Source organism: Moschus berezovskii, chromosome 8 (genome assembly GCF_049115385.1).
Source record: "Moschus berezovskii isolate FMDL1 chromosome 8, NW_MosBer_1.0, whole genome shotgun sequence".
NCBI lineage: Eukaryota > Metazoa > Chordata > Mammalia > Artiodactyla > Moschidae > Moschus > Moschus berezovskii.
Window position 1 is genome coordinate 108,907,289 of NC_142467.1, and position 12,148 is coordinate 108,919,436.

At 42.1% G+C, this 12,148-nt stretch overlaps 1 protein-coding gene across 1 annotated transcript in view; it reads left to right on the forward strand.

Annotated features, from left to right (window-relative positions):
- Positions 1 to 10,883, forward strand: part of PRSS38 (serine protease 38) — a 42,231-nt gene extending 31,348 nt beyond the window's left edge. Inside the window, exons 4-5 of the mRNA XM_055428859.2 lie at positions 10,019 to 10,158; positions 10,629 to 10,883. Of these exons, the coding sequence (XP_055284834.2) occupies positions 10,019 to 10,158; positions 10,629 to 10,883 (395 nt within the window). The remainder of the gene's footprint in view (positions 1 to 10,018; positions 10,159 to 10,628) is intronic.
- Positions 10,884 to 12,148: the final 1,265 nt, after the last annotated feature.

Here is a 12,148-nt window from a genome sequence, read left to right on the forward strand (position 1 = left end):
CATGATCTTTGTTTTCTGAATGTTGAGCTTTAAGCCAACCTTTTCACTCTCCTCTTTCACTTTCATCAAGAGGCTTTTGAGTTCCTCTTCACTTTCTGCCATAAGGGTAGTGTCATCTGCATATCTGAGGTTATTGATATTTCTCCCAGAAATCTTGATTCCAGCTTGTGCTTCTTCCAGCCCAGCATTCCTCATGATGTACTCTGCATATAAGTTAAATAAGCAAGGTGACAGTATACAGCCTTGACGTACTCCTTTTCCTATTTGGAACCAGCCTGTTGTTCCATGTCCATCTCTAACTGTTGCTTCCTGACCTGCATACAAGTTTCTCAAGAGGCAGGTCAGGTGGTCTGGTATTCCCATCTCTGTCAGAATTTATTGTGATCCACACAGTCAAAGGCTTTGGCATAGTCAATGAAGCAGAAATAGATATTTTTCTGAAACTCTCTTGCTTTCTCCATGATCCAGCGGATGTTGGCAATTTGATCTCTGGTGCCTCTGCCTTTTCTAAAACCTGCTTGAACATCTGGGAGTTCACAGTTCACATATTGCTGAAGCCTGGCTTGGAGAATTTTGAGCATGACTTTACTAGCGTGTGAGATGAGTGCAATTGTGCGGTTGTTTGAGCATTCTTTGGCATTGCCTTTCTTTGGGATTGGAATGAACTTGTAGGGGTTGGATCAGGCTAAAGTCTGAGTTGCCTCTGTATGCCCACAACAGCTCCAGAGCCAGGATTTCTGCATTTAGAACCAGATTTCAGAGGATCTACTCTGGTGGCATGGTGAAAGCAACATCTGAGAGACACCAGGGCCAGTTGCCATCACACCCACAGTTAAAGTGGGGCTGAGAGCAGTGCCAACATCAGTGTAATCTGAGAGTTCACACAATGGGTTAAAGGTGAGACAACAGAGCACACACACAGGTGAACAGCTCCAGAGGAGGAATACTCAGTGGCCTCCCTGCCAGGAGGAGTGTTCCAAATCTGCCTACCGCACCACAGATCAGAAACACACCTGAGAAGCAGATTTGGGGGTCCTCTACTCCAACAACTAGGGAGATGCCTCTGCCCCTGACAGTGCAGTGATAACCACAGGGCAAAGGGGAGACTCTGCAACATCCAGGGCAGGCTCTGGTCACCACAACACATGTGAGCAACCTAGATGTCCACCAACAGATGAATGGATAAGGAAGCTGTGGTACACATATACAATGGAATATTACTCAGTCATAAAAGGGAGAGCACATCTAAGTCAGTTCTAATGAGGCGGATGGACCTAGAGCCTATTATACACAGTGAAGTGAGTCAAAAAGAGAAAAACAATACCGTGTATTAACGTATGTATATGGAATCTAGAAAGATGGTACTGATGAACCTGTTTGTAGGGCAAGGGGCAACAAAGGATGAGATGGTTGAGTGGCATCCCTCACTCAGTGGACATGAGTCTGAGCAAACCCCAGGAGATGGTGAAGAACAGGGAAGTCTGGCATGCTGCCGTTTACGGGGTCGCAAAAGGTCAGACGTGATTTAGTGACTGAATGACAGCAAACAAAAGCAGTAGAGGTGCAGACCCCGAAAACAGACCTGTGGGCACAGCGGGGAGAAGCGGGTGGGACAGGCAGGCAGCAGTGCCGAGAACAGACCTGCGGGCACAGCAGGGAGAAGCGGGTGGGACAGGCAGGCAGCAGCGTCAAAACACAAGCATTGCCACACGCGAAACAGACAGCCGGTGGGAACCTGCTGTATGATGCAGGGAGCTCAGCCCGGTGCTCCGTGACAACCTAGAGGGGTGGGACAGGGCAGAAGGTGAGAGGGACGTTCAAGAAGGAGGACGTTCTGCTGATTCATGTATGGCAGAAACTGACACAACAATGTAAAGCAATTATCCTCCAATTAAAATAAATAAATTAAAAAAAATGTTAAATCTTCAAACAGTAAGTGTTAAAGAGGTTGTAGAGAAAAGGGAACCTTCCTACACTGTTCATGGGAATGCAAATTGATACAGCCACTATGGAGAACAGTACGGAGGCTCCTCAAAACTAAAAACAGAACTACCATATGACTCAGCAACACTACTTCTGGGCATTTACCCATAGAAAACCATAATTCAAAAAAAAAAAAAATACATGCACCCCAATGTTCATTGCAGCACTATTTACAATAGCCATGACATGGAAGCAACCCAAATGTTCATCCACAGAGCAATGGATTAAAAATGTGGTACATATATACAAAAGAATATTACTCAGCCACAAAAAGGAATGAAATAGTGCAATTTGCAGAGATGTGGATAGATCTACAGATTGTCATACAAAGTGAAAAAAGAGAAAAACAAATATTGTATATTACCACTTATAAGTGGAATCTAGAGAAATAATAGAAATGAACTTATTTGGAAAGTGGAAATAGATACATAGATGCAGAGAACAAATTTATGAATGCCAAAGGGGAAGGGAGGCAGGAACAAATTGGGAGATTGGGTTTGACACACATACACTACTATGTCTAGAACAGATAAGTGAAGAGAACCTGTTGTATACCAAAGAACTTCTACTCAGTGCTTTGTAATGTCCTAAATGTGGAAGAAATCTTTAAAGGAGGTGATATGTGTATACACATGACTGATTTACTTTGCTGTACAGCAAAACTAACACAACATTGTAAGGCGACTATACTCCAATAAAAATTAATTTTTAAAAAAGAGGAAAAAAATATACAATTACAGTGTTATGGCCTTCCCTCAGCAGAACTCAGAGAATTATCCAGAATGCAAGAACATGCTCTAAGATGTGCAAAGCGAAAGTAGTTCAAATAACCATAGGGCCACCTAATGAAGTTTTATAGTTCTCAGTTTTACAGTTCCCAAGGAACCAAAAATAACTGGAAAGTAGCCTCATCTTTATTTAGGTCACTTAGATGACACTGTATGGGTTCTGACTTCAATACAACACATATTTCTTAGTTATTTCCCTCTTCTATTCCACACCAGCAAATTCCTGAACATTACCCAAAAAATATGTCTCTGACACTCAGCTCATAAGACCACACTGTTTTCCACTTACTCAGCTCATCACTGAATATTCTTCAGAGAGCTTCTCTGATCATTTTTCTAACTTTTAAAATTATTTGTTTCTATATAAAACATTCTTGAAACACTCAAATCAATACATTTAACATTTTCATCGCCTCAGAAAGCTCTCTTACTGCTTTGCAACCAAGTTCTTTCTTCTATGGTAGCTTTTGTTGTGATTTCTGTGATTTACCCTTTAGTTTTATGCTTTTGGACTTTATATATAAATGGAATATTCTTTTACTCAATATAGTCTGTAAGAATTATTCATGTTTTGCTTGTATCTACAGCTCCTTTTATTTCAAGGAATATTCACTTCAGTTCAGTTGCTCGGTCATGTCCAACTATTTGCAACCCCGTGGACTGCAGCATGCCAGGCTTCCCTGTCCTTCACCATCTCCCAGAGCTTGCTCAAACTCATGTCCATTTAGTCAGAGATACCATCCAACCATCTTGTCCTCTGTCATCCCCTTCTCCTCCTGCCTTCAATCTTTCCCAGCACCAGGGTCTTTGCCAGTGAGTTAGTTCTTCCCATCAGGTGGCCAAAGTATTGGAGCTTCAGCTTCAGCATCACTCCTTCCAATGAATATTCAGGATTGATTTCCTTTAGGATGGACTGGTTGGATCTCCTTTCAGTACAAGGGATTCTCAAGAGTCTTCTCCAACACCACAGCTCAAAAGCATCAATTCTTTCAGTGCTCAGTTTTCTTTATAGTCCAACTCTCACATCCATACATGACTACTAGAAAAACCGTAGCTTTGACTAGATGGACCTTTGTCAGCAAAGTAATGTTCCTGTTTTTAATATGCTGTTTATGTTTGTCGTAGTTTTTCTTCCAAGGAGCAAGCATCGTTTAATTTCATGGCTGCAGTCACCATCTGCAGTGATTTTGGAGCCCAAGAAAGTAAAGTCAGTCACTGTTTCCATTGTTTCCTCATCTATTTGCCATGAAGGGATGGGACTGGATGCCATGATCATAGTTTTTTGAACGTTGAGTTTTAAGCCAACTTTTTCACTTTCTTCTTTCACTTTCATGAAGAGGTTCTTTATCTCCTTTTTGCTTTCTGCCATGAGGGTGGTGTCATCTGAATATCTAAAGTTAATTATATCTCTCCTGGCAATCTTGATTCCAGCTTGTGTTTCATCCAGCCTGGCATTTTGCACGATGTACTCTGCATATAAGTTAAATAATCAGGATGACAATATACAGCCTTTATATACTCCTTTCCAATTTGGAACCAGTCTGTTGTTCCATGTCCAGTTCTAACTGTTGCCTCTTGACCTGAATACAAATTTCTCAGGAGGCAGGTAAGGTGGTCTGGTAGTCCCATCTCTTGAAAAATTTCCCACAGTTTGTTGTGATTCATAGTCAAAGGCTTTTGCATAGTCAATGAAGCAGATGTTTTTCTGGAACTCTCTTGCTTTTTCAATGATCCAATGAATCTTGGCAATTTGATCTCTGGTTCCTCTGCCTTTTCTAAATCCAGCTTGAACATCTGGAAGTTCATGTACTGTTGAAGCCTAGCTTCAAGAATTTTGAGCATTACTTTACTAGTGTGTAATATGAGTGCAATTGTGTGGTAGTTTGAGCATTCTTTGGCATTGCCTTTCTTTGGGATTGGAATGAAAACTGACCTTTTCCAGTCCTGTGGCCACTGCTGAGTTTTCCAAATTTATTGGCATATTGAGTGCAGCACTTTCACAGCATCATCTTTTAGGATTTGAAATAGCTCAACTGGAATTCCATCATCTCCACTAGCTTTGTTCATAGTGATGCTTCCTAAGGCCCACTTGACTTTGCATTCCAGAATGTCTGGCTCTAGGTGAGTGATCACACCATCGTAATTATCTGGATCATGAAGATCTTTTTGTACAGTTCTTCTGTGTATTCTTGACACCTCCTCTTAACATCTTCTGCTTCTGTTAGGTCCATACCATTTCTGTTCTTTATTGTGCCCATCTTTGCATGAAATGTTCCCTTGGTATCTCTAATTTTCTTGAAGAGAGCTCTAGTCTTCCTATTCTCTTGTTTTCCTCTATTTCTTTGCATTGATCACTGAGAAGGCTTTCTTATCTCTCCTTGCTATTTTTTGGAACTCTGCATTCAAATGGGTATATCTTTCCTTTTCTCCTTTGCCTTTAGCTTCTCTTCTTTTCTCAACTATTTGTAAGGCCTCCTCAGACAACCATTTTGGCTTTTTTGCATTTCTTTCCCTTGGGATGGTTTTGATCACCACCTTCTGTACAATGTTATGAACCCCTGTCCATAGTTCCACAAGCACTCTGTGTATCAGAGCTAATCCCTTGAATCTATTTGTCATGTCCACTGTATAATTGTAAAGCATTTGATTTAGGTCATACCTGAATGGCTTAGTGGTTTTCCCTACTTTCTTCAATTTTGTCTGAAATTTGCAATAAGGAGTTCATGATCTGAGCCATAGTCAGCTCCCAGTCTTGTTTTTGCTGACTGTATAGAGCTTCTCTATCTTCGGCTGTAAAGAATGTAATCGATCTGATTTTGATATTGACCATCTGATGATGTCCATGTGTAGAGTCATCTCTTGTGTTGTTGGAAGAGGGTTTTTGCTGTGACCAGCATGTGTCTTTTGGCAATACTCTGTTAGCCTTTGCCCTGCTTCATTTTTTACTCCAAGGTCAAACTTGCCTGTTACTCCAAAGTTACCTTGACTTCCTACTTTTGCATTCCAGTTCCCTATGATGAAAAGGATATCTTTTTTATCATTTTATTGAGGATTAAAATTGCTTTACATAATTTTGTTGTTTTCTGTCAAAGCTCAACATGAATCAGCCATAGGTATACATATATCATCTCCCTTTTGGACCTCCCTTCTATCTCCCTCCCTTCTCACCCCTTTTGGTGTTAGTTCTAGAAGGTCTTGTAGGTCATCATAGAACCATTCAACTTCAGCTTCTTCGGTATTAGTGGCTATGGCATAGACTTCGATTATTGTGATGTTGAATGGGTTGCCTTGGAGACAGAGATCATTCTGTTGTTTTTGAGACTGCACCCAAGAACTGCATTTTGGACTCTTTTGTTGATTATGAGGGCTACTCCACTTCTTCTAAGGGATTCTTACCCACAGTAATAGATATAATGGTCATCTGAATTAAATTCACTCATTCCAGGCCATTTAAGTTCACTGATTCCTAAAAATGTCGATGTTCACTCTTGCCATCTCCTGTTTTACCACTTCCAATTTACCTTGATTCATGGACCTAACATTCCAGGTTCCTATGCAATATTGTTCTTTACAGCATCAGACTTTACTTCCATCACCAGTCATGTCCACAACTGGGCACTGTTTTCACTTTGCCTAAGCCTCTTCTTTCTTTCTGGAACTATTTGTCCACTCTTCTCCAGTAGCATATTGGGCACCTTGTTGACCTGGGGAGTCCGTTTTCAGTGTCATCTCTTTTTGCCTTTTCATCACATAAATACCAGAGTTTATTTGTCTGTTCTTCTGTTGGCTGACATTTGTGTTGTTTCAGTTTTGGGGTACTGTGAACAAAACTCTTATGAACATTCTTTTACAACTGTCTCTGTGCATGTGCTCTCATTGCTCTTGGGTGCATCCATGACAGTGAAATTACTTACTCATGTAGTTTTGAGAAACTGCAAAGGATTTTCCAAAGTGTGTGTGCAATTTTTCACTGTATTCAGGAGTGAATAAGAGCTACAGGTCTGTTTGTTGGACTACAAGTCTTTATTTTACCTTCATTTTTACAGATAATTTCCCGACATATAGAATTCTGAGTAGACAGGTTTCTGGTTTAATTTTGTTTTGCAATAGTCTGATTCATCGTCTTCTGAACTGCATAGTTTTTAATGAAAAACTTGTAACTCTTACCCTTGATCCTGTGTTAAATATTTCCTACTCTCACTGCCTTAGGATTTTCCTTGACTTCATTTTGCAGCCATTTGACTATGATCTTTCCTCCTTCCTTCCTTTCTTTTGCTGTACTGCATGGCCAGCAGGAAACTAGTTTCCCAACGAAGGATCGAACCCATGCCCCCTGCAGTAGAAGTGTGGAGTCTCAGCCACTGGATCACCAGGAAATTCCACTGACTATGATATTTGCTTGTTTTATTCTGGTGTGGGGTTCTCTGAAATTCTTGAATCTGTGATTATTATAGTCTTTAATCTTGGAAAATTCTTGGCCTTTATATCTCTACATATTTCTTATGCCCTACACTCTCTTCTTCTGGGACTAATTCCACATATGTTAACACTGCTATTTTGCTACATCTATCTCTTAAGGTTTGCTTTATTCTCTACTCTTTTTCTTTTGTATTTCAGCATGGATAATAGCTATTGACCTATCTTCACATTTGCTTATTCTTTCCTCATTTGTGTCCAGTCTGCTGAAACATCTGTTGAAGTAATTTTAAATTTCTGATAGTGTGCATTTTTGGCATTCCCAATTGATTGTTTTTTTTTTAATAGTTTCCATATCTCTACAATTCTTCATTTTTTCATGCTTGTTTACTTCTTAATTTCTTTAACGTGTTAATCATAGCTACTTTAAAGTTCGTTTCAGATGCTTTCAATGTTTCAGTCATCTCTGGGTCTGATTCTGTTCAATGTTACATCTCTTGACAGTGGGTCCAGTGTTTTATTTCCACTCCCCCTGTACCTGTGTGTGTGTATCTTTTCATTTTTGGTTGAATGCCAGATATTAAAGAAGAACACTTAAGACTAAAGTCTCTGTACCCCAAAGCAGGCATTCCTCTTCTTCTGCTAAACCATTAGGATGGGGAAGGTCTGATTCAGGCTCGTGAGAACTTGAACTGGGTTGTGGCTTCTGATGTTAGTCTTGGCATCTGAGATTTTCCAGGGATATGGGGCCGTTCTACTCTTCCACCAGAATAGTGCACCTGAGGACAGGACTATGTGGTGCCTCCCGCCACATACTACCGGTAGAAGGCTTCTGCTCCATATGTGAGCGGTAAGCAAAATGTGTTCTTTCAGGTCCCCAGTGGTAGGCGGTAATCTTCTGAACACCTACACTGAGATGTTCTGTCTGTGGTCCCTTGCTTTGCCCCAGGTATACTGCATGAGCTCCTAGTGAAGGCCTGGGAGAAAGACCTACCAGTGAGTGCAGTCCTCTCGTCTGATGTCTCATCATTCTGAACTGGCACCCTGGCCCACAGTTGAATAACCCACTGAAATTATAGCTGGCTGACTTCTCCCTCCCACTGTGTGCACACCTCTTCCTTTGTGCTGTGCTGGTCACCTTTAGAGCTCATCCTTCCGGGCCTCTGTGCCCCTGGCTCCATGTGGGCCTTGGCACCTGTGTAACCATGACAGGGGTAGTTTATCCCACCCCTGCACTGTCTTCATTCAATGTCTCAGGTGCTCCACAAGGCGCTTCACTCTTCACTGGTTACAACCCAGCCTTCTAGACCCGTGTGAGCTCTGGGAACTGTGAAGTCTAATCTGGCTACTCTGCCCTTCCTGTGGAATTGTGTATTGTGTACCCATGGCTCAGGGTCCAACGGCAGACTGCAGGCACTAGGGCCTCCTGTGCTCCCTCAGGGGTCCTTCACTCTGGAGTACCCTGATTCTGGCATCCACCTTTGCAGATTCCAGCTGCCTGTGCTCCTCTTCATGTCACAGCCTGGAATGTGCCCCAAGAAGGAAGATGAGGCCCTTATAGACCGTACCTCATCTGCTCTCTTTTCTCAGGGGCCACAGCAGTGCCCTGCCTCATGTTGAATGGGAAATAATTGCCTCCTAGGTAAATACGTTTACTGCTAGCTTATGGTAGAGGCAAGTTCACTCCCAGTTACCCAACTGTGGGCACAGAGAAAGGCCTCAGATAGATCTTTAGCTGGCTTAGTAGTTAAAAGTATTTTCCAACTGCATTTTACTACATTGCTTCTCCAGGATCACCAACCTTATTTTTTTTCCTTTTTTTTTAAACAGTTTTTATTGGACACTCATTTTGAATGCAGGCAACTAATTTTATTGACTTTTTTTGGACTATGGACTGTTCTCATCAAACTCACTCTGTACTTACTGAAAATGTCTCTTAATATTATCTACTTTATTATCTTTAAACAATTTTTACATAATAAACAGCTTTTAAATCTTGGTCTGCTGCAGCAAATTACATGAAATTTACAACATTCCCTCTTCTTTTTTTTTTCCTTTCATTTAAATTTTATTAGTTAGGATAGCAACTTAACAAAATATTAGTAGCTTAAACTACCACAATAAGTAGCTTGATTTTTTTTAATTCCTTCTGTTAACCATCTAATTCTTCCATGGCCCCTCTCCTGATACTGCCTTGCCAATGCACTCAATAGAAACCACAAACACTGCTGACATTCTGCTTCCCATCATCTTCCTTTGAGGTACACGTTTGTTTACTCTAAAACTAATTCCCCCCTGCCACAGACTACACTATCCCCAAATACAGCACCCCCCCCCACCAATACCCACTCAGACCTGTCTTTAACCTGTGAGAATAACCCCTTTCTAGGCAGAACAGGATCACTTAAACATTGGTCAGGCAAGTACAGGTTTCCTAGGACCTATTACCATATCCATTGGCATAGACAAGGACACATGGAATAACAACCCACAAAACTTTTGGAGGCTACTTTCTTGCACACATTCTGTCATCCACTGACTCTCAGCTGATGGAGCTGATGGAGCTGTTTGCACTTGAGCTGCAACAATGGGAATGTAATGGGATGATCCAAGTCTTGGTTCTTACATCTCTCTTAGGAAGTGTCATGTGGCACATATTTAAACTTTACTGACAAAAGCCTGGGTCTCCATTGCAGAGAAGGGAGCCACGTGGAGGGCAGGAGCAAGAGAAGGAGCTCTGGTGTGAGCCCACTAAGCCTTGGGCGAGCTCCAGTGTGTGCCCTGGGGAAAAAGAGTGAGACCATTCACTGGGCCTGCACTGCTTCTGACAGGTGACACTTCAAACAAGCTGCAGGAGGTACAGCTGCCTCTGGTCCCATTGTACCTGTGCCGACTGCTCTATGGACAAAGAAACATCCTGCCAGACATGCTGTGTGCCGGAAACTTCAAGGACATGAAGACTGCATGTGAGGTGCGACCCACTGTGGGAATGGGAGGCTAAGCCCAGGGATTTCAGATGTTATATATGCTTTAAGCCAGGAGCATTCTACCAGGTGGGTCAATGGTCCCCAACAGCCTTGTTCCTATGGGCCTCAGAAGTACATCTCCATACAGCCATGGGTTGAGTGGGAGACCACAAGGTGGCTTATGTGCAAATGCAACACAGGCCTCAGTCAGGCCCTGTGAACCCCAGTGCTGGCCAGAGCAGCCCAGGGCTCCACGTTTTCCCAGAGGCCATGCTGACTGTCATCCCACAGCACCTACCCTCTACTTGCAGGACAGTGTAGTGAACACTGCTTGCCTGCAGCAGGGCCTTCCCATTGACAAGCTGGGGTCGCATGAGTGGCAGGAGCCTGGGTCCATCCCACAGTGTGGCATTGGACCACCCTCATGCAGGAGGCCCCAAACTCCCAGTTCACAAGAAACTCCTCTTTTTTCCAGGGTGATTCTGGGGGCCCACTTGTCTGTGAATTCAACCGCACCTGGGTGCAAATTGGAGTAGTGAGCTGGGGGCAGGGTTGCACATACCCTATGTATCCGACAGTTTTTGCCCGAGTCTCCTTTTTCTCAAAATGGATTCATCATCACATAGAAAACACACCCTTACCTCTTCAGCCACTCCCTGCCCTCTCCTGTACTCTGGGGGCCATCATCAATGTCCTTATGACCTCATTGGCTGCCCTGTCAATGCTGTGAGGACAAGAACCCTCACCCAGCTTCCTCATGGCTGCATGCCTCCATCCCTGTCCAGCTCCAGCCCCTCAAGCCCTCACACACCTGAGCAAACTGAGGGCCATCAGCCAAGCTCACATGCGAGGTCCGGGAGGAGACTGACGAGGGCCACGCCCAGGAAGGCAGAGGCTGGTCTCATCACAGAAGGGTGGCGGTTCATGGGAGGGCAGAGTACATTTGTTGAGTGCTCTGGGCACCTAAGATTTGAGAAGATATTAAATATTTACAAAGCAAGTGTCCCAGAAATCCTATATTTATCTTTCTACACAGAGTACAGCCTCCCTTTCACATGCAGAGTATATTCATCACCCTGCCTTGTCAGAATGATGGGCAGAAGGGTGAGAGAAGGACAAACCAAACTACAGCATGTCTAGAAAGGACAACCATGTAAACACTGGTGTCTGGATATAGAATCCAGGGTGTGACCAAAACTGGGGCACAGGGAAAGTCATCATCTTAAAAACAGACTTATCAATATCAGAGTATTAAATACTTAAACATCTAATTTGGAAAAGGGAAAACATGAGCTGAGAGTAGGCACACAAAGGAAACTTACACAGGTAAAAGCAGAAATCAAAAGCCAAACAATAGAAAACACTAAAACTAACACTGTAGAAATACCAATTGTAACAAAAAATAAAAAAGTAGAAAAGGACATCGTTTAATCGAGATATGATGTGAGACTAAAAATACACAAAACAAGAAATGACACGGGGGCTGTATCCATTGAACATAACAAATCTAAGAAATCCTAAGAGATATTATACAACTCTATGTAAATAAATTCAAATGAAAAGTATCACTTTTTAGGAAATAACTAATTTACTGAAACTAATCCCAGTAGAGACAGAAGGCTAGAGATCAAATTCCAAAGAAGAAATGGGGAAATTTAAGAAAAGAAACTCTATCCTAGTGAAAATCCTTAGCTGAGACGGCCTCCCTGGGAATCATATCAGGCCTTTAACCACAGGATTGTCCCAGTGCTGTCCATTCTGTTCCAGTTGCAGACAAAGGAGGAAAGTGTTGTGAAGACAGAAACTAATCACACGCAAAAAACTAAGACAATCCAACCTATCAATTAACAAAAATCCTGATGAAATAGTAACAAATTCAATATTTTTTAAAGTAATACGTTATAATCATGTAGGAATTATTCCAGTAATGTGAAGATTATTATTAGAAAACCCATAGATATAATTCACAATATTATTGCTTTTCTAAGGAGAATA